The sequence below is a fragment of the Python bivittatus genome, unplaced genomic scaffold (assembly GCF_059951505.1).
Source record: "Python bivittatus isolate LINGU-HERP-01145 unplaced genomic scaffold, Pbiv_v1 ctg000580_np1212, whole genome shotgun sequence".
Classification (NCBI taxonomy): domain Eukaryota; kingdom Metazoa; phylum Chordata; class Lepidosauria; order Squamata; family Pythonidae; genus Python; species Python bivittatus.
Window position 1 is genome coordinate 10,241,894 of NW_028277087.1, and position 23,326 is coordinate 10,265,219.

The 23,326-nt window shown below is 40.8% G+C and overlaps 1 protein-coding gene across 13 annotated transcripts in view; it reads left to right on the forward strand.

Moving 5' to 3' along the window:
- Positions 1-1,423: 1,423 nt before the first annotated feature.
- MYO9B (myosin IXB) overlaps positions 1,424-23,326 on the forward strand; it is a 74,038-nt gene continuing 52,135 nt past the window's right edge. For all 13 annotated transcript variants that reach the window (XM_025169334.2, XM_088149559.1, XM_088149558.1 and 10 more), the window contains exons 1-2: positions 1,424-1,561; positions 17,329-18,231. In XM_025169334.2, the coding sequence (XP_025025102.1) occupies positions 17,386-18,231 (846 nt within the window). In that variant the 5' untranslated portion in view covers positions 1,424-1,561; positions 17,329-17,385. The remainder of the gene's footprint in view (positions 1,562-17,328; positions 18,232-23,326) is intronic.

Consider the following 23,326-nt stretch of genomic DNA (forward strand, 5'->3'; position numbering starts at 1 on the left):
GTGTAGTCAACTAATTTCATCCTTCACTGTGCTCTTTTCATCTTCATGCCTCTTGCATTCCATCTTCTCATTGTAATTCTGGCTTTACAACTTTGGATTCTCTCTTTCTGCATGGCAGCGTCAGCAGCTTCGCATTCCAAAGGCTTTAAACTAGCCACATCATAAACATTAGTATTCTGAAAGATCCTCAGGTCTTCCTCAGTAGCTTGTTGAGTGTCATCTGACCTGGGGGGCTATCATCCCACACTGTACTGTCCATCATGTTATATTATCTATCCATGAAGCTTTCATGGTAAGATACAGAAGTAGTTTATTGCCTTTTCCAAGTGCAGTATGAAATGACACCTTTGCCATTAAAGTGATCGTCTACCTCCAGCATTTTCCTATATCACTGGTGCCTGATACAGCTACCTGTTTGCTCTAGCTCGGCAGCTAGTATGACCTTCACACCTAGGTGCCTCTGCTGGGAATATATATAATACACTCCCAATAGTAGTTACTCTTCCAGCCCAGGAACATTCTCACCACAATGAGGCAGCAGAGCAGGACTTTTTGATAGTGTCTAAGGTCCCCCTAACACACAACTAATTTACACAATATCCTATCCCCTGAATTCTGGCTGTACATAGCTGTATAAGATCATATATATATGAAACTATAGCATGCTTATCAGAGAGGGAAAGAAGCTGCATTTGGGCCATACAGAAAAAAATCACAATCTCTAAAGCAAGGATAAATAAGGGAAGGGCCTACTCATTCCATGTGATTGGCTTTATGATTCTTAGAATCTTACAGATCTATTGCTCAGTGAATTGAACCGCTCCCAAGTGTAGTTGTATGCTTGTTGGAGGATCATAGAATGTTTTCAAATTTTAATGTTAATTGCATTTATTTTCCATCTCTCCTCTGGGAGTTCAAGGTGGCTTATATGGGTTCTCTCCTTATTTTAACTCTGTGAGGTCGTCTAAGGTAGGTTAGGCTGCCAGAATAACCGGCCAAAGTCACCCCGTAATCTCCGTAGTTAAACAAGCAATTGAACCTGGGTTCCCCAAAGCCAAACACCTTAACTGTTACAATGCACTCTCCCAGTCTTGGTAGCTAGAGATTAGGAGTCTGCGTTATGATCGGAAATTGGTTCCTCCAAGTCAAAGTATTGATGCATCTAGCTCGATCAACACAGGACTTCCAGGATTTCACGCTTATCTCCTTCCGAGCCTTTCTGGAGATGCTGGAGGCCGGGGCTCCCAGCAGGAAAGGACGGACCGAGAACGCCACGCAGCACCACGCGAAGCTCACTCGCCGCGACCCGCTTTCGGCAAGAGGGCGCTTGCGCTCTTCCGCTGCCAGTTCCCCGCTTCCTCCTCACCCCACGCTTGCTGGGTGCGCGTGCGCCGGAGGGGAATATTCTCTCTCCCCCAACCCGGAAGTGCCTCGCGCTGCCTCAGCTTGCGGTTAGGCGGGAGGGGAGGCGGAGGCGGCTCCGTCGCCGAGGCTGGTCTGGCTCAGGGCGAGGGAGTCGCCAAGTGGAGCCGCCGCCTGCGTTGGCCGTGTCCTGCTCCAGGTAGGTGCGAAGGGAGGTGAGTCCGGGCGCCCCCCTTAGCGAGCGGAGGGGGGTTGGGGGTGGGGGGAGGGGGCGGTGGGGGAATGTAGCGGGCGGTTGAGAAAGACGATGGGGCGGGAGGGATGTTCGCTGCGGCAGGGAGGTAGCTTTAGAGGAGCTCTCCTAAAATGGGCGTGGGGGTGGGGAGTCTCTTTTTGGGGGGGTGGGAGTTCACGGGTGCGGGGTACGTTCAAGGGAGGTGGTGTGGAGCCGGTCTTGTTCTCTGCAATGACAGAGCTTTGAAATCGTGTGATCGCATGGAATGATTTCTAGCCTGAGTTCCAGCGTTGAACCGCCAGCTGGGGCGAGTTTCTGTAAGGCATTGGCTGAAATGCGATTCGATAGTTCATAGTGTGCGTGTGAACGCTGACCGTGGCTGTGTTTGCTGGGCACTCTTAGCCCAGGGTTAATTTAACCATTATTTATCTAGTTAACACAATTTCCTGTGTTTCCTTTATACCCTGAGCCACTAACTAACCACACAGACTGGTTTGCACAATATGGTAGACTAAAATATAGTTGGATGGTATGTGGCGCAGCATGTAGAGGGAGTAGAGGGAAATTTTTTAGAGAGCAGAATTGAGATTAGAAAGAACTATCCTGAGAGAAGTGTTAACGGTCTAGGGAAAGTTCCTCCCTATCTCAGATGCATTATAGGTCAGAGGCAGAGATTCCCTGAGTTCTGGAGATGGCAATTTCTGTAACATTGGGGGAGATTAATAAAAAAGTTGAGTGAAAGAGAAGGGTGTTCGTAGTGTACCCCTGAAGTTGGAATGAGATTTTTTTTCATGGTAAGTGAACGGAAAGATTGAGAGTGTGATGTATGTTTGAAATGCAGGGTTGATTGGGTAGGTAAGATGGCTGGAATTACGGATGAAAGGATTCTTGAAGGATGGGATTGCTTAGGAGTGACTTGTGCATAATGACTTTTTCTTGGGGTACCTTGGAGTCAGGGAAATATTAAAGGAGAAAAAGCATTTGAGATTTGAAGAGTTGTGAAATCTGATATTCTGGAGGGTGTATTAAATGAGCGAGTTTGGCTTTCCTGACTAGTCAGTAGGTATTGTGTGGAATTGAGGAAGGATGCAATTGAGGATGGGGGGGGTGGTTGTTCAGAGATTTATTGATAGTGGGTGGATGTGGGACCAGAAGATAATTTATCTGGGTCCTTCAAGCAAATGTAAGTGGAAGAGACTGTTGACAGAGAAGTTACAGAAGTTATAAGTTACAGAAATCATACTGAGCTGCAAAGATACTAGCAATCTTAGGGCAAGAAAGTATATAGGTCAGGAAGCTGTGGTTGATTTGTGGACTGTAGAGTAAGTTTACATGTTTTTAAGTATTGTTACACTTTTCATGAATGAGGAGCATTTTAAATATTTTCTCAGTAATTTGAAAAATGAACCTGTGAGGTAAGCCTTGTTGATCCTGTTTTAGATGGGGAAAGGAAATTGAGAGCTGATGACTAACTACCATCTTTATCTGTCCTTCCACCGTAATAGCTTATTGGGAAGACCAGACAGTGGAAACAGCAGAAGAATGATTGTATATTTAAAATTTAAATGTATTTTTTAGTTTGTGTGGGTAGTCTGAATATTATTTGATACACTGTTAAATGCTTTTTTCAGTGCATGTGGTGAATCTAAGCTGGTTAGGACTGTTAATGCCAAAGGGATTTAGTTTCTGTAATTTTCAGGTACTTACTTGAGCTGAGAAATGTGCCCCACCCCTCTGGGGAGCTTTCTGCTTGCTTCCCTACAATTAAGGCTGTGGGTTAGTGGTTGAGCTCTTTTGCCCACCAGCCTCAAATCATGCTTGACATGCTCATGTTTTTGAAGGGCATTTCCACTGAGGACTGTGTCTTCTTACATCAGCTCAATTAGCAGACACATTACTAATAAGATGGCCCCATTTGTGAGTTTGACGTGTCTGGAGATTGGTTATAGTGGTAGCAGGAAACTTACGGTAGTTCTGTCTGATTTTTCAACAGATGTAGAAAAGTTTTTTTAAATTAACACATCTTTTTAGAACTGGTTGCTTCTGTTCTTTGTGTTTGAAATTCATTTGATTGTGTTTAGAACATAGGCTATGGCTAAAACTGCTGGTGAAGTTACATGTCCTAAGATTACATCACAAGGCAACTCTGCATTTCATGAAGTGTAGAAACATTCACACCCATGTGGTTTGGACAGCTGTTGAGTTTTCATCTTTGCAGCTAATTATTAATGTTTTTTACTCCTACAGCCTATAGGGATTTTGAAATAACCAGCCAAAGATTTAAATTTCCTTTATTTAAAAAAGGGCAACATTTTTAAGACATTCTGGCTAATCAAAGTTACTGGCAGTGAAATCCATGATAGATGCTTTTGCATTGTCAGTGCAATAGTAAGCTCATTTAGCATGAAAATTAGACTAACATGATTAGAATTGGGTTTAAATTTGTATCATTTCCCCACAGCCAGGAAGTTTCTGTTTTCTAACTAATCACACCAAAGTTGGCATGTAAGTAAAATGAATATTATTTGATCTGTACTAGTTTGAGGACATGTGTGTGTTGATGCATTAAGCAATGAAAAGTGCATATTTGCTTTTGTGTATGTGGGGAAAAGACAACACAGGAGCTATAAGCTGTTCCAGCCAGAAGTGAATGTTCATCTTACATGCACTTTTGAAAAAGAAATTCCTCTGAATCTTGTCTCCTGTTTAAGCACCTTCCTGGTTTCACCAAGTTTTTTCTTCTGCGATGGCTGGTGTGGGTCTTCCGGGCTGTGTGGCCGTGGTCTTGAAGTTTTGTTTCCTAACGTTTCGCCAGCACCTGTGACCGGCATCTTCAGAGTGTGCTCCTTTCACAGGTGCTGGCGAAATGTTAGGAAACAAAACTTCAAGACCACGGCCACACAGCCCGGAAGACCCACACCAACCATCATATGCCGGCCGTGAAAGCCTTCGACAATACATTTTTTCTTCTGCCTTTGAATTTCAGATACTGTTTTGTCTGTAGATAGAAGGGGCTAGAGCATGAGCGCTATTCTCTTTGCATGTGAATCCCCCTCTTTCCTACCCTCTAAACTTGAAGTAGGCCCCTCAACTTCTTATTTGGGGACCTTTATTGTTTCCTATTCCATAAGCTAGAGCAATCTGCCTGCCCACCCAGCATTGCTTGTCTGCAGATGTTCTTGATAACTTCCTCTCTGTTCCAAATTGAACCATGCGTTTTACACTGAGTCTCGAGGATGACTGGCTGACTAAACAAAGAGATCTTTTTCCCCCAGAGATTGACTCAGTTCTTTTTCTGCGTCAAGCAAATCAGCCCCCAAACTAACATCTGCACCATGTTGGATTCCTGAGCTGTAAGATATGGCTGTCAGATTCCTGGGTTTTGTTTTCCATGGCAAATCATGCCATAAAACCTAAAAAAAATTGTCTAGCTGAAAAATATAAAGAGAATTAAATGCTACCTGATAAAAAATGAAAAAGATGCATATTTATTAGCTGAAACTTTAAGCAGGCTTAGTTTTCTGATAAAGAGTAATTCATTAAATGAGACTAGCTGAATAATCAGACGTATGAATAAACCTTTTGAATTGGATGTTTATGCACCTTGTAACCATCCTTTTATTGTAAGCTGTAATTGGATATTGATAGATGGTACAGTCTTGTTTGTGGTTTATTGTTGGGCATTAAGAGAATGCAGCTCTTGAATATATAAGCAATGATTTTAGGGTGCAAATAGCTTTTGAAACCATTCCTTTATAAATGATTACTGTTGGGAATCTGTTCATGTCTTTCTCTAGGATTGAACTCTCAACCAATCTGGCAGTTTTCCCTGTAGTGGTAAACTGGAAGGAATGAAGTGAGAGAGTTTTTAATATAGTCCTTGGAAGGACTGAGAGGAGAGGAAGTTTTAGCCTGCTATGAAGGAGCATCAGCTACTTAATAGCCAGTCCTAAAGCATCTATTCAGGTTCCAAGTTAGAAGAAGAAAGGATTATCTTGCTTAGTTCAGTTCTATCAAAGAATGAAATTTCTAGTGAGACATCTAGAAACCGAGTAAGAGCAGTTTTCAGGGTATAATGCATGTACATGTATGTTCAAACTTAATCTGGGCAGATGTTGTGTCTAGGATAATAAACATAGGATGCTTTTGTGTATCCTTGTGTATACAACATGATGTCCTTGGCATTGATGAAGCAATATTTGCAAAAGGATTAACAGATCCTTGCTGTTTGTTTTTGACTTCCCTTCCTGTCCATGATCTCTTCTAAATATGTGAAGTTCTCTAAAGTTTAAAATGTTACTTTAGTGGCGAAATGAAGCATGGACAGGGAAAGATTTAATAGAGCTCTTGTAATCATCATGCAAGCATTCTGACAAGCAGCACACTATAGATTTTAGATAGAAATGACATGCGGTGTTTTAAAGGATAGCTTCTTAAATATTGTTATGTGTGTAAGTTATTAACACTGTATGTATGTATCTAATGCTGTATTATAATTATATAGATTCCATCACAACTGAACCAAGTCTGTTTTCAAAAAGACAGTTTCTTATGGTGTGAACGTACTGAATATATTTTGATGCCTTACTCCAAACTATATTTTGCCTACATATTTATACCCGTTTATTCCATGTTGATTTTTCAAATTGCTTACAGAATTTACAGATAACAGAAATATTATAAATATTTTATAAATAAATATCAAAATAATAGGGAGAAATCATTAAGGCTACAATCCTGTCACTTAATGCAGTACCACAGTTCTATTCGTTTTCCGTAGAACTGGTTTTGGGAGGCTGAATGGCTCTGATACTGGGGCGAATATTATTATTATTATTATTATTATTATTATTATTATTATTAATTGGATTTCTCCCCCGCCCATCTCCCCCAAAATATATAGTTTTTGTTATTAATAGCCTTTAATAGCCTTTTGAAGCTGTCCATTTTGATGTGTCTCATATCTTTTGGTAGTGAATTCCATAGCTATGAACAAGTATTTTTATTTATTTATTGTTATTTATTTATTTATATGTCACATTTATATAGCCACCCATCTCAACCAAAGTACTTTTTTATCTGTCCTGACTCACCCACCATTCAGTTTGACTGGATGACTTTGGACTCTATTATTATAAGAGCATAAGGAAAAAAATTCTCCATGTTGTAATTATTTTATACTCTTCTATCAAGTCTTCTCTTTGTCTATCTCCTATGCTATAAAATGCTGTATCTTCCAACAGTTCCCCATATAGGAACTATTCCAGCCTCTTCGTGATTTTTCTGCACCTTAGTCTGGTTTTTTATCTTTTATCTTTTTTATCTCTTACTATGTTAACTGCAATTCTCAGAAGTCTCTCATTTTTACTAGGAGTCTAGCCTGTGTCAGGATCCTAAAATGCCTATATAAAAACAAAGGATTCTTAAGCAGCTGAAATGACCATACTGTCTTTTCTTTTTCCTCCTTCCTGCACCACTTTGTTGTAATGTTAGCTTTCCCCTTTTAGCACTGGCATGATTCACTAGTTAAGCATGCAATTTAAAATTATGGGTTTATGTAGACCAAACCACTGCTTTTGGGTGGACTGGGGGATATGCTCTACCATGTTTTGTTGTAGCCATAAGATCTACAAGTTAAGGATTCTCTTGTGCTTTGTAAATGCTATGGTAGACACTGAAACTCTTAGATCAGCCGACTGAAACAGGTTAGAACATGAGCCCACACAATAACTGGTCTGGCATTGGTTTTTAATCTTTAAAAATTGGTTTGCATGAAGAATTCAATAAAAGTGTACTGCAGAATATTTTCTAAGTCACAAATAGACTTCTTTTTTTTTTTTTTAAGATTTCTCTCATATTCCCCTTAACTGTATGGTTTGCCCTTGGCAGAAGAATTTTGCTTGTTTCAAATTGGAATTATCACATTTATTCTTGCCCACATATACATTCAGCCTGAGAGAGGGCGTTGGTATTGAAAGTATTGCTTCTTTTTGATGTTTCATCTGAAGGAAAGATTCCGTAGCTTCCCTCTGAGGTAGCAGCATGGGTTAACTAAAGAGGGAAGTAATCAAACCTCTGTGTGTCATGTATTCCCTAGGAAATAAGGAATGACTTTTTCTGCCCTGAAAACTGACTCTTTCCTTGGATATGCATAGACAGCTTGCTTAATTCTTAATTTTTCCTTAAATAGATCTGTTTAGCAATCATGCTGCAGCCAGTTCATTCTGCCAAAGCTTACAGCCAGGAAACAAAGCCTTTTCTGTTTGATCTCTCTTTTGAATTGCCAGTTTGGTAAATGAATTTATAATGGGGTTCTTAATATAGTTGCGTTCTTCTCTGTACTGTGTTGGTATACTTTCCTGTAGTTGGACTTCTCATATACCCTTAGCCTGCAGTTTCTCAGAGGGTTGGATATAGAGGGACTCTCTTCCCTGATTTCCCTTTCAGCTCAGTGAAAATCGTATTTTCTTTGGCTAGATTAAATTTTTTTTTTGCCTTCATCCTATTCATCAAATTACAACCTGATTTAAAATTCTGATGTAAAGGAAAGAGGGTTGGCTGTATAGGCATTAATGGAAAAACAGGGGGGTGGGGTGAGGACAAATTATGACATGCACATCGCAACATCATCATGCAAATGTTGTAATTTACGTACTTGTGTCAGATATCATGATGCAATCACATAACATCATTTACAAGGTAACATAAGATGTGAGTTTTTATTCTAAGGTTGTTGCGGTTTGTTATGCACACCTATGGTTAGATGTTGTCAGCATCCTGAATAGTACCAAACTTCAAAACTCTAGATAACCTTTCCCAGGAGTTTCATGTATATACTAAATGGTTTAGGACACGAAAGTGCTTTTGAGATGAAAGAATATTTGAAAATCCTTTTGTGCAAACCCTGCTTATAATATTGGGTGGAATTCATTTTCGTTAGCATGTCCTTATATCAGTGATTTTCAGCCTTTTCAGATACGGAATAAACACGCTTCTTATATGCTATTTTTATGTTACTAATTTTTGTAGTATATTTGAGGAGGCCTTCCCTCTTTACCTCTTATGCATTTCCTTCCCTACCAGTTTTCTCCAGAAGGATGTTCAACCTATTGGATGGGGCTAACCAGTATTTTGGGAGGCTTTTTAGTTTTTCTCCCCATCCCAAACATTTTTGAGTTTGTTACAGTTTTTTCATAAAAAAAACTATAACTTGTTTTTCAGTAAAGATAGCAGCACTGATTGGATTTGGATCCAGCTTCATAGTCATGCTCAGAAGAAAAACCACCACCATGTATGTAGGCAAAGTCGTCTCCTCTTAGAGAGAGCAGAAGATGTGAGAGATTGTGTCTTTCAACTGAATCTATTTCATAAGGTTGAAATTGAAATGAACTAATTGAAAAGGGCTCAGTTGTAAAGATTAGGTACTTTATTGAGCCCATTAAAAATGTATGAGGTGTACAAATTATCTTATTATTTCTTTTTCATTTTTCAAATGCACATATTTGAAAATGGCATCTATGTTTTTCTGTTCTTCAGAGAAAAATTAAAAATCCTTGGTTAAATCCTTGGTTAAGATCTTGCTGCATACTAATGTCCTCTTGTATAGTAGCTCTAGTTATCAATTTTCCTGCATTTCCTTCTCTGCTAAGAATATCCTTTAGGGCAAGTACTCCCTCTAAATAAACTGAAAGTAAGAAGTTCTGGGCACAGAATGCAGCAGCCATGACAATTAAGTATTGTTTATCTGTAAGCCAGTTACTAGATGATAGTGCATTTAAAAAAATTGCTGCTGCATCCTGTAGGAAAATTTCAGTTCCTATAGAAAATTATTTTTTCAAACTGAATTCTACAGAATATAGTAGTTCCTCAGTGAAAAGATTAATAATGGTAGGCAGTTTCCTCAAGTTTGGCCATTGCTAAAATCCCTTTGTAACATATATCTAAGGAAAGTAATACAGAGAGGCTAAATGCTTAGTGGTCTTGCTGAAGGAAGGAGTCCTCAAATGTTGATGTAAATTATTTCACTTACTTCTAGACATAGTAAGCCTGCTCTCCTTTGATTTGGGGCTGTCCTGCTCATTCTACTGTGGATCTGTAGACTTTTGACCTAGTCTTGTTCTGACAGAACTGTTGAGACAGTGTTAATCTAGCCTCTGAGTCTGCCTGCAGCTTAATGATTACCCAAATATCTCCAGGAAGCTAGCAAGTAGGATCCATAGATGAAAATTGCTTATGTCTCCTTATTGCAGTTTACAATTAAAGAAAATAGTGGCTTCCCAATTGTGAATTACTGAGATGAGATTTCATTGTTGGAACTTTCTGGCCAAGAGCTCATGCTTTCTGTATCTACGCTGCATTGGCTTGAACTGTTTGTTTGGCTGGTTTGATATATTTGCAAATGATTAGATTTTATGTGTTCCTTGTAAAAGAAATCAAATTCTTCAGTCATCTAAGACTATGGCATAGTTTTGGCAGAACAAGCCATTGTCCACCTGTGAAGAGGTCACTGTGGGTCTGTTAAACAAGACTGTCAATATCTCAGATGAGTACCATAGCTACACATGCTTCTGCATTCTGGATTTGAATCTATCTTATTAGAATTTTCTTGCCTTTGCCTGGTGTTTACCATGTATTTCTATTAACTTTTTTCAACCATAACTAATTACTGCTAGAGTTTGTGATAGTACCAGCTCAAATATATAGTATGGTATCTCCAGTACAAGTCACATTCATTATCTTCTTGTGGATGATTAGAAATCTCTCTTAATTTGGATTTGTTCCTATCTTTGCAGAATAGACATGACTAAAACTGCATATAGTCTCCTTCAAGGACTGTACATATTAGACTTGGTTTTGTCTTGCAACTGATGAGACATGGTTGGAAGATAAAGGACGTTGCCATCAGTCCATTGTCATGGTCAGACCACTCTCTGATCTTGGAGTTTTCCAGTGCCATAACTCTGCAGTGAGGAGACTCTTCTTTAATTAGTCTGTCTCAGATGCCTAAAGATCCTCTGGGTTTCAAGAGAGTGCTTGGAGAATTTCCCAGTGCTCTGGCAGGCAGTTCTGTTGAGTACCCAGTTGATCACTAGAACAAGCAGTTGATGGTGGCACTTAATAGGATTGTTCCTGAGTATCCTCTGAAGTAACAGAAGAGGCACCTAGAGTGACACTGGGTTAAGATGAAGAACTAATGTGATCAACAACAGTAAGAGCTGAAATTTGAGCCTACACCATAGCAATAGGAGTAGTCAAGTGGGCTTACTTCTCTGCTCTTTCTGTATATGTGAATAGCTACCCAGCAGTAACAGACTTCATTTATTTGGGCTCCAAGATCACCGCAGACGGAGACTGCAGCCATGAAATTAAAAGACGCTTGCTCCTTGGGAGGAAAGCTATGGCAAGCCTAGATAGCATATTAAAAAGCAGAGACGTCACCTTGCCGACAAAGATCCGCATAGTCAAAGCTATGGTTTTTCCAGTAGTAGTGTATGGCTGTGAGAGCTGGACCATAAAAAAGGCTGAGCACCGAAGAATTGATGCCTTTGAACTGTGGTGCTGGAGAAGACTCTTGAGAGTCCCCTGGACTGCTAGGAGGTCAAACCAGTCAATCTTAAAGGAAATCAACCCTGATTGCTCATTGAAAGGATCGATAATGAAGCTCAAGCTCAGATACTTTGGTCACCTAATGCGAAGAGAGATCTCTTTGGAGAAGACCCTGATGCTGGGAAAGATTGAAGGCAAAAGGAGAAGAGGACGGCAGAGGATGAGATGGTTAGATAGCATCACTGAAGCAATGAGCATGAAACTGAGCAAACTCAGGGAGGCAGTGAAGGACAGGAAGGCCTGGCGCAATATGGTTCATGGGGTCACGAAGAGTCGGACACAACTTAACGACTAAACAACAACAACAACAACAAGTCTTGGTTAAAGTAACTTAGTCCCTCCAAGGTGATCTTTTGCTTGGTCATTGCAAAGAATCTGGAAGATGAAACTGGTCACATTCATTCAGAATTGAACACAAGCTGTGCAAATCCAGCTGAGATGATAAGTCTTCCATAGTTGTCTGGAATTGGTTTCGACCTGTAGATCCTAACAAAGCGGATAAGTTTCTTTCTGCTATTAGTCCAGCCACCTGTGGATTATATCCCACCCCTACCTGTCTAGTGAAAGCTGCCAGGGAGGCGATTGGAGGGTGGGTTTGGGCAGTGGTGAATACATCCTTGAGGAAGGGGTACCTGCTTCCCACCCTGAAATAGATGCTGTTCCCTTCCTTAATTGACCCAGCTATTTCAGACAACTGTTCTGTCTCCAGCCTTCTTTTTCTAAGAGCAGTTGTTGGGAAGGCCTACAACTACAGAGAGTTGTGGATGAAACAGATTATCTGGACCTTTATCAGCCAGAATTTAGGCCTGGATATGGATGGAAACTACATTGGTTCCTTTGGTTTATGACTTTTGATGGGACTGGGTTGGGGGAATACAACCCTCCTCATTATACTGGATCTCTCAGGGGCTTTAAAAACAATTGACATGATACTTTTCCGGATTAGCTGCATTGACTGGGAACAGGGGCCACTGGGTTACAGTAGTTCTCCATGAATGGCTAGTTCCAATCAGGACTCCAAGAGAAAGGTTGAGTACTCAACTGCTCCAGTGTGGGGTGCTGCAGGGCTCAGTCTTTATCCATCTGCTGTTTAATATAGATGAAACCACCAGGAGAAATCATTCATTGGCATGGGGTAAGATATTAATATGCAAATGATACCAAGTCTACATCTCTACCCTAGACTGGACAGAAAATAAGGTGGAGATCCTTCCTAATGTTTGAAGGTGTTAGAGTCTGGATGGGGAAAAACAGGCTCAGGCTGAACTTTTATAAGACTGAGAAGCTGTGGTTTCAAAATCCAATAAATCCAGGGATAGCCGATTTTTAGCTCTGAGTGGAGTTGGCTAACAACTTGGGAGTCCCTTTAGACTCCCAGCTTTGGCTTGAACCACAGGAGAAGAGCCTTTGTCCAGTTACATCTTATACACCAGTTACAGCCATCCCTAGAACAGAAGGCGGTGTGCATAGTCACTCACGCTCTTGTCAATTCATGGATAGAGTATTGCAACTCACTCTAAATGGGGCTGTCCTTGAAGACCATTTGGAAGTTTCAGCTAGTTGACTACGTGACAGTTCAAATAGTTGTGGTGAACCTAGTTTAGCTCACACAGAAGTACTGTTAGCTTCCTTGTGCAATACAAGGTGCTGCTTCTCTCCTTTAAAGCTCTGCATGATTCAGGGCCTCAAGAGCACCTTCTCAGAGTTGCAACTTCCTGTCCAGTAAGAGTTGGGAGAGAAGGCTTATTAAAGGTCCCTCCAATGAGGGACTACCATCTATAAAAACCCTATAGTTAAGCTTTTTCAGTGATGGCTCCCCTGCCTTTCAGTGATGGGAAGGGAGTGGATATCTGATCTACTCCCTCCCCATTGGGCTTCTGAAGAACTTTGAAGACATGGCTCTTCAGGAAAGCATTTGGGGACAATAAGGATTAACCTATCTTGTTGGGAGGCATGTTTGATGAATGTTATTGTTATATTCTGATGGTTATGTTTTTAATCTTATGTTATTGCTGGTTTAAGCCACTGAGAACTTTCAGGAATTGAGTGGCATAGAAGCTGTAGTTAGTCAATAAATACATGCTTACATGTATCTGTGAATATTTTCTAATAGCCAAAGAGGATCAGGTGCCAACTGTGGCTAAGAAAACCTTTGTGCAAATCCCTTGAAAATTACTTGGAAGCTGCAGCTGGTCTGGAACATGGTGGTTCAGGCAATTTCTGACATATCTCATCAAGCCTATATGACATCTTTGCTGTGTGGGCTGCACTGGTTACCAGTAGGCTTCCAGGTGCAATTCAAGGTGCTGGTTATTACCTATAAAGCCCTTTGTGGCATACAGCCTGGTTATCTAAAGGACTGTCTGTCTTCCCTGGCTTCTGCCCAGCCTAAACAATTGGGCAGAGTTGGCATGCTCCAGGTCCCATCCATTAAGCAATGTCACCTGATGGGGCCTAGGAAGTGTGCCTTCTCTCTTACAGCACCTGCCTTCTGGAACATCATTTCCCCTGAGATATGTCTGGTCCCCACCTTGTCTGTGTTCAAAGAGCACTGAAAACCTGGCTCTTTCTCCAAGCCTTGGATTAGAATGGGTCTTGCATATTTGATTGTCTTTTAATGGTTGCTTTTCTTCTGGTATTTGGGTGTTTTTTTGTTTTAACTGTGTTATATGATTGTTTTTGTTGTACACCTGCCAGTGTTGCTGTAGAGTTGGGCAGCCTTATCTATTTTTGAAATAAAGAAGCCCAGTGTTATTTAAGTCAGGAGTAGGCAGCACCTAGCTGACCTGATTGATCTAAAGCATAGTCAGACCTGGTTAATGCATGGATGGGAGAACATCAGAAAATACTTGGATTGCTAGCTACACTAAGAAATATCCCCAAGGAAGTTGGTAACAAATCACTTCTGTTTTGTTGCCAAGAAAATTACATGGCTCTCTCAGTGAACACCATCCAGAGGAGACAATATCTTTAGACAAATTTAATCCCTGCAATAAGGGGACGTGGTGGCGCAGCGGCTTAATGACGCTGAAAGTTGCCAGCCAGAAATGGTCGACGCTTCAGCGGTTCGAGTCCAGCCTTTGCGTTAACAGGGTGAGCTCCTGTTTCCTCCCCAGTTCCCGTAAACCCAACAGTTCAAAAACTCACGTGAGTAGATAAATGGGTACTCTCACTCCGGTGGGAGGAAAAATGCTGGTGGCACCTTGCAAAAGGAGTCAGGAGCAGTTGCCGGTAAGCGCGAAACCGCGCTCGCCCGAAAAGGGCGCAAAGCAACGGAAACTCCACCTCCTGCGCTCACCAGCTGGGCTCTGCTCTAGGAAGGAGGTTCACTTACCTTGAAAACTGCAAGGACTCGTCCAAGCAGTCACTGCAGTCGGTAACGACTGAGCGCAGATTAAAAAAAAAAAATCCCTGCAATAACCAGTTTCATTTTATTAGCTTTCTAAAACCCATCAACTGAATTTTGGTGTAAATAGAATAAAACATAATTTTTTTTCCACTCAAAATTCCAATTCTGGTTATAGGATACATTGTTTCAGCAATATTTTATGGAAGCAGAAGTCCTTGGTACCTGTTACAAATCATCCAGTGAAGTAGATAATTGAAATATGTGTAACTTCTGCCCTGGTTTAATGTTAGATGCAAGATAATATTTAGAAACTTTCCATCGTTGTTGCTGAAATACATGTATATATTTAACAGCAATTCACTAACATATAGTTCCTTTCTATTATGTAACCTTTAAGAATAAAGAAAGGATTAAAAATTACTACATTCCCCAATGGTATGATGTTTAAAGCGTTATGTACATAAGTATGTGCTACTTAAAAATTACCTTTAAAAGTTAATTGCAATTACATTTTAGATGATTGGTATACAGTATTTATTCCAGCTGTGTGCTTTATTTTATATCCATTGATTATGGTATAGTAGAAAAATATCCACAGAAAATTATCCCCCTAGATCTCTCACTTCTCTTTTCCTTTTCGAAACTGGCAGTCCCTTTCTATTCACCATGACATCTGTATCTACAAGGGACTTGATATTGGGTTTTTTTTATTTTGTTTGGATCTTCTCCATCCAAAGTTTTCCTAAACTGGAAGAGATTTGATTTAAGATGTTTCTTGACAGGAAAGTAATGAGTCTTATAGTCCAGCACATCTGAAGAGCACTAATGAGTAAAGATTGTTCAACGTAGTCCTGATATCTTTCTTTCTTCTCCTTCTGCTTTTCTTTCAGTAATTTCATAGAAGTTCCAGGAGGACGTTTCATTAGAGATACTGTACATATAGTTAAGGTGGATGCTAAAATATTTAAAAGAAGAGTGTGGCTGGATTAAATCTAGTATCCTGTTTCCAGCAACCAGGGCCCCAATGTTTCCTAAATAGAGGCAAAATAAATTGCCCAGCATTTGCTGTTTAGAAAACGTTGCTTGAATTATATCCATCAAAGCTAATAGCCACATATAGCTGGAGCCTTGTCTATGATACAGTGTGGTGGTGAAGGGGTTAGTCTAGGACTGCGGAGGCTCAGGGTCAAGTCTAACTTTGGCCATGGAAACTCAGTGAGTGACTTTGGAACAGGCACGCAACCTCAGTCCAATTTACCTCTAGGGTTGCTGCAATGGGGATAAAATCCAGTGTAAGCCATTTTGAGTTCTTGGAGGACAGGCAGGATGTAGATCTAACAAATATATCTAATTATCTCCTAAAGCCATTTAAGCTTGGGGCTCTCATTGCCTCCTGTGGCAGTAAATTCAATAATGAATTCTGCACTCTAGAGCTAGTAAGATTTGGATATAATCAGATGGATAACTCTAGTTTGGTGTACTCCCTTTGGCCACTGGTATCTGGGCAACTGAAATGACATGTCGCTTCTGATTCTTGGCAATAATGACTAAAATAGGTTTTTTATTTAGAACACTGTTATTCTACTAGTTATAGATTTCAGCAAGTACTTAGAGCTGTGTCAGTAAGATTGGTTATTGATTGATTTATTATGAGCTACTAATTAACTTTGGTAGTTTTATTGTGAGCTTGCACATTAGTTCTTTTCTCTTGGTCTCTTATGATGAGATAAAATCTTTTCCAGACAAGCATGCGCATATATGTTTTCTCTAAATACAGTAGACAAGCTAATGCTGATTTTCTTACTTTTAAAAGTTTTATAGGTTTCCTTGTATCCATATTACCTTGGGGAACTCTGTTCCCCTTTAAGGCTTGTCTTTTGTCATTAAGTTATTTTCTTAATAATATCTTACGAGTGTATCATGGAAATTCTAGATAGGTGTATCTGAATGGGAGAGGGACAGAATTGTTCCAACGCTGGTGTTAGATTTTGGGGTATGACTCAAAAGGCCAATCTGCAACTTTCTCTAATATGAGGGGTTTTTTTTTCAAAGCAAGCAGAATAGACAGTAAATCTTGAGACTGAATAGAAGTTAGAAAAGGTTTAGAAAAGGGGCATATATTTGTTTCCTGCTATATAATTAGTATTATGGCAGGAATTGTGTTGGGAAATATACTGGAGGTTCTTACTAAGCTAAAATTGGATGGGAGAAACTTGTGCTATTTGTGACAGGATGGGTGAGTATTGATAAAAAGTAAGATGACTATTCAACAGTTATTTTGTCCTACTGAGTGACTGATGTGTGTTGTTGCAAAGAGATGGCTTTTGTGGAAATGGCAGGAAAATGGGAGTTTAGCAAAAACTCCTTGTATGCTTGGAAGAAAGGAATCCTGTGATTTGACTGCACTTTTAGAGTGCTTCCATTCCCATTATTATTGCTAAAATATGAAATCCTAGGAATCTGGAGGTATGGAATTTGCATCTAATTTTTTTACCCAATCAGTGTTGTAATCCATAGTTTTAAAAAATGTATTTATAGGTGCTGACAATGTTTTATTCCTTGTTTCACCTTATACCCTTTTCTGTAGTCATTATTCTTTACAGCAATTTTTATTGAATTTATCTTGTTATCCTTTTCATTCTTATCTTGTATGAATGCTACCAACCACAAACTCCTGACCCTACTGCAATATGGTTAGGACCTTTGCTGTTCTGTGTCTGCTGTGACAGCATCTCAGTTGGGATATATTTCTGATATTCTCCTTCCTTGTTTTCAGATAACTGGCCCAGTGCATCAAGCCAGGGCGGCATGCCGAGGCAGGGCATGTGCCAGGATGAGTTTAAAAGATGTCAGCAGTGCAGCTTGTCCAGAGAATGTAACCTATACCCTTCATATTTATCCCCAGCTCTCAACAGAACACAGTTCCTGTTGCAGGGTAACAGCAACTAAGGATGCCACAGCCACCGAGGTCATTAAGGATGTTATCAACTCCTTGATTTTGGATATATCCAAGCATTATGTACTTGTGGAGGTGAAGGAGTCAGGGGGAGAGGAATGGGTATTAGATGGGAATGACTCTCCTGTCCATAGGGTCCTGCTTTGGCCTCGCCGGGCCCAGGATGACCATCCTCAGGAAGATGGTTACTATTTCCTTTTACAAGAGAGGAATGCTGATGGGACTATCAAATATGTCCGCATGCAGCATACCTGTGAAGAAGAGAACCAGGAGGAAGCCCGGCGACTGGTTGAAAGGGGCTTTCTCCCTTGGCAGCAGGAGGATTTCAATGATATGTGCAACCTCCCCAACTTGACAGAGACCACACTGCTGGAAAACCTCAAGCGGCGTTTCCTGAAACAGAAGATCTATACCTACGTGGGCAGCATCCTCATTGCCATCAATCCCTTCAAATTTCTGCCCATCTATAACCCCAAGTACGTCCAGATGTACGAGAACCACCAGCTTGGGAAGCTGGAGCCCCACATCTTTGCCATTGCTGATGTAGCCTATCACGCTATGCTGAAGAAACACATGAATCAGTGCATTGTTATTTCTGGTGAGAGCGGATCAGGAAAAACCCAAAGCACAAACTTCTTGATCCACTGCCTCACTGCCCTGAGTCAAAAGGGTTATGCTAGTGGAGTGGAGAGAACTATTTTGGGAGCTGGACCAGTGCTGGAGGTAAAAAAAAAAAAAAGTATATATACACACATGTGCATGCACACACACAAACATATATTTATATTTGTAAATACTTTCTTAACTAAGATAATTAGAGATGGCTTCAATGTGGTTTTAAAGCTTCACAATGTTTTGAGGTTTTGGACTTTTCTATGGAAGGAAGCTTTCAAATGAAACCCTTTCTTCCATCTCTGGCTGGCTTTGTTTCCTGCACAAGACTCTCCTAAACCTTTCCAAAATAGCTTCCTCCTCACATTTTTTTTCCTTCCGAAATATTTTTTTTTAATTTTATAAATGGCTGTGTTGGCTTTCAAGGATCTTGCCTTATTTAGTCATATTTGGCTGTGTTAGTTTTTACAACTGAAGATAAAGAAACAAGACTTGTGGGCTGGACACTAATTGCCTTTTAAGTCTGAACCCAGCCTCGTTGCTAAGTTCCACTGAATCAGGAAAAAGACAGCTGAAGTTCATACAAAGAACTTTTTCCTCAGAGCATAACACCACTCACCTTGTAGATCAAGGGTAGGGAATGTACGGCCCTTCAGATGTGCTGACTACAACTCCCAGAATCTGTTACCATTGGTTGTGCATGCTGAGGATGCTGGAAGCTTTAGTGCATTAACATCTGGAAGTCAGTATGTCTCATTCTCTTTTTATTGTAGGCTTCTGTTTTGACCCTGCTTTTCTGTGTTTCTTGATCTTTAGCCTTTTTTCTCAGGCTAATTATAGATCAAATGAGTAACTTCCACTGTGTCTGTACACTGTATTTTAATAGTATCTAATAGCAGTAATTCTAAATGTTTAATCAGTTAATATTCTGTAAAAACTATAACAGTATATTGAAAACCCAGCACAGAGAAACATAGAACAGATAACACAAAAACCCAGTAATTCAAATCACAATATAAGGTAGTGCATCATGTGAATACACTTTAGATTCTTTATGCCAGCACTGTCATCCTTTATAACTGGAAACTGAAGTAACAACATTCAGTTATAACTGTACTTACAACTACATTGTGAAAACCTATGGTTATAAATAGTGAACTTGAATGAAGTTGTTGTTCAAAGTATTTCATAGTCATGGTCTTTGTGTGTTCTTGGTAAGGCTGAATTCATACCAGAGACTTCCTGATCCACAAGTTCTTCATCACAGTACTATAGCCCCTTTCTCTTGGACCTATGCTTCTCAGCAATTTACAAATAGAGCAAGCTGTTAGATATTTTTCTTTTTCTCTTTCAATTTATAAAAGCTTTCTGTGCTCTTAGAATGGGCAAGATGGTTTAGAATGCCTACATGAGTCTGTCTATTCCAGTAGTTCTACAGAAAGCAGAAGTTGAATTCTCAAAGCCTTGCTGACTTTTGAAGACTTCACTTGTGGTTCTTACCCAAAACAGGAAGGTTATTCTGAAGAAGCCCCTTTTGGATCTGCTAACTATAGAATACCGGATGCTACTAGTAATTGACAGCTGGGGGTTGGGGGGAGCAGATTGGGATGTGTCTGTGGTCATAACATATGTTTTATATGTATTTATATTGACATAAGGGCAAGCCTATCAGATGTCCACACCTAAAATTAAAATATCTTGGTTAAAAATAAAAATCTTGCTCAAGTATTCTCAGTTACTATATTTTTAAATATATATTAGGAATATAGGAGGCTTCCTCATGCCATACTATCTACTTTGTCTTTTTTTCCTATCTGGAGTTGCTAGGATTTCAAGCTTGAACTTGACCTGCCTAGAGTTGGGTGGCCCCTTGTGTGAGAGACCAGAGGTGTGAGGATGGCCTGGTCTGCAATGAGAGTGTGGTCTGGGAGGCTGGGTTTCCATATTCAGAACCAGTGGGAGAGGCTCAGGGTACTGTTTTTGCCTCCACATTGATTTTGTGGGCTTTGGGGAACAGAGATAAGGTTAGGAGGAGGCTAAATGTTCTAGGTAGCTGGTCCCCACTGAGTGGAGTTGGCATGAAACATTTTTACCAGATTGCTGATTTCACTTATGGATGGAATCCAGTGCTGTGTGGTGGTATGTTTGGGAGAGATAGGGGAATGAGAACTGTCCCCCCTATTAGGAGGGTATGGAGCTTGAAATGGTGGTAGGTGGAGCGTGGCTATCCTGTTCCATTGCTGTTGGGTTGGGGTGCCAGGTAACTATTTCAAAGGAAGAGAAGTCTCCAGTTTGGTGACAATCTCCTCTTCCAACTCAGCTGCTCCATTGTGATTTTGGTCTGATTATCAGAGAATATGGCCTCAAGTTGTTGCTGGTTAGCACCAGATTTCTCTGTAAAGACCATATCTGTTCATTATTTAATGGTGGACAAGCAGGCAGATTTGATGTAATTACTGAAACCCAGGGAATGTTGCCTTCTCAGAATTCTGCCCAGTCAGGTTTCGGGTCCTGCACCAACCTTGATTCTAGGGCTGATGTCATATTGATCTGTTGTGAGTTCTTGTCTGTGTCCAAGATCACTATTCTGAGGTGGCAAGGTATGACTGCCTCTATTAGTTTGTGCTGTAAGGACAAGTAAGGGTCATTTTAATGTATTGGCTGCCCTGATGCCCTTTGGGATCCCTCCCTGGTTCTTTGGTCCTGGCCTGTTGGTGAAGATGGAGATCTTTACCCACATGTTGGTACTGGGGGACTTCAGCCTCCATGTGAGAGGGACTAGATCCAAAACAGCTCAGGACTACATAGTTTCCATGCAACTGAAGACTTGCCCCTGGTAATCTCACCTCCAGCACATAGGCAATTATATATTAGACCTTGTTTTTACTTGGGAGCTGCTATGTGATCTGGATGTGGAGGATATTACCATCTTACCTTTATCATGGTCAGATCACTTCTTGGTCTAGATCTGATTGACTGCTACCTGTTCCCTCCACAGAGCTAGACCCATTTGAATGTTCTGCCCCAGGCACTGTTTGGATCTGATTGGTTTCTTATGGGTGTTTGGGGATTTCCCTGACAATGTGGTGGATGAATTGGTTGAGGGCCTTGATTGTCCCTGGTTAAAGACAGTATCTCTGGCCCTTAAGGAATCATTGCTGGATGGCTTTTTTCTGCAGTTCATCCTCGGTGGCTTCTTGGTTTTCAGAGGACCTCCAGGAGATGAAGTGGCAGAAACAATGCCTGAAGTGCAGGTAGAGAACAATGTACTGTGAATCTGACTGAATAATGTACTCCATGCCTACTCCATGGCACTAAGAGAGTCAAAGGGTTCTTACTGCTCCTTTTTTATTACATTAGGAGGTGGTTGTTTTGGGGGGACTAATTCCTTTCTGAGTAAGAATTACCATCTGGCCACTGTGATCAGTTAGCAAAGCATTTTGCTCACATTTGAACTCCAGTTGTGTGGTCATTGGGGCATTGTCTTGTTGTGTTACTTGGGATTCTTTTTGCCCTGTAACTTCTGAGGAAATGGGATAGGGTGATCTCTAGGATGTCCTTATTACCTGCAGGCTGGATCCTTGCCCCTTCATTTGGGCAGTTGGAGAAAGGATAGTTCCCTGGATCTGGAAGGATCTCTCAGTGACCTTCAGTACCATTGACCATAGTATCCTTCTGGACCATCTGTAGGGGTTGGGGACTGTTCTGCAATGGTTCCACTCTTTTCTTCCGTGATTCTAGTTGGTGGTGTTAGGGGAAGAGACATTGACATCATGCTTACTCCCTTTGGGGTATTGCAGGGGTCACTTCTCTCCCCCCATTATTTAATATTTACATAAAGCCACAGTGGTTTGTGGTCTGCTATCATCAGTATGCTGATGATACCCAGCTTTACATTGTGACCCCAGGCTGTATTTGAGTTGCTATCAAGATGTTGTCCTGGTGACTGGGGGGTATGAGAGCCCGGATGGGAGAAAACAAACTAAAATTGAACCTTAGCAAGATGGAACTACTATGTATGTATCAGAGTTTCTCTACAGTCCCAATGGTGGCTTTGAATGGGGTTGCGTTACCCTTGAAGGACAGATCCATGACATGGGGGTCCCCCTGGACTCATGACTTCTGCTGGATCAGCAGATGGAAACCATGAATAGGTGGGACCTTTGCCCAGCCTTGTCTGGTACACCAGTTGTGGCCTTACCTGGGACATGAGGACCTTGCTACAATGGCTTATGCCCCCATCACCACCTGTTTAGACTATTGCAGCATGCCTTTAAAGGCTGCCTTTAAAGACCACCTGGAAGTTTCCACTGATGCAAAATGTAGGGCCTGAGTGCTCACTGGTAGTTTTGGTGCGATCATATTACACACGTATTATGGGATCTGCATTGGCTCCCTATTAGCTTCCCGATGTTGGTTTTAACCTATGAAATCCTTTATAGCTGACTCCAAGATATTTGCAGGACCACATCTCTGCAATGGATTGGTCTTCATTTTGGAGAGGGAGTCAAGGGGTCCAAACTCAGAAGCATTGTTTTTCCATGGTTGGGCTGGCCCTCTGGAATGGCCTCCTTCCAGAGGGCATTTGGGACATGACACAGTTGTTAATGTTTTTTTCAGCATTTTCAACATATTAGATATTCTGTTTTCAATTCCTTATTTTAAGCCACTGAGACTCTGTTTAGATTGTGGCAGGGAGGGAGGGAGACAGATAGATTTGTTGCATTTTGGAGAATTTCAGCAACCAGCTGTGCCTGAGGGAGGGAAGTTTTAAGTTGCAATGGGGAGAACCTTTCCTATTACCTTAAAAAATAACCATGTAACATTTGCCATATTAAGTTGATAGCTAATAACACTCTACCTTGGATTTTTTAAAAATCAGCTTTGGAGAATGTATTCTTTGTTTAAATACCACATGTATGAGGTCATCTCATTTTTTAAAATATTTTCACATTAAAAGGCAGTTTATGTGAGCAACCAGAAAAAGAGTGCATAAATTATAGTTTGCAGCACCCCTTTTTCACTCATCCCCCTCCCCTGGGTGGATGAGGCCAAATATTTTGGCCCTTTTTTCCCCTTAGTTTTGGAACTGGAGCAGAAGAAAAGCTAACTGCAAGGTTTAAGACACCCATTTTACCCTTTAAAACTTCTAACACCCTCCCCAACAGTGGGCCCACCTATTTTTCAAGCACAGCCTAATGCAACC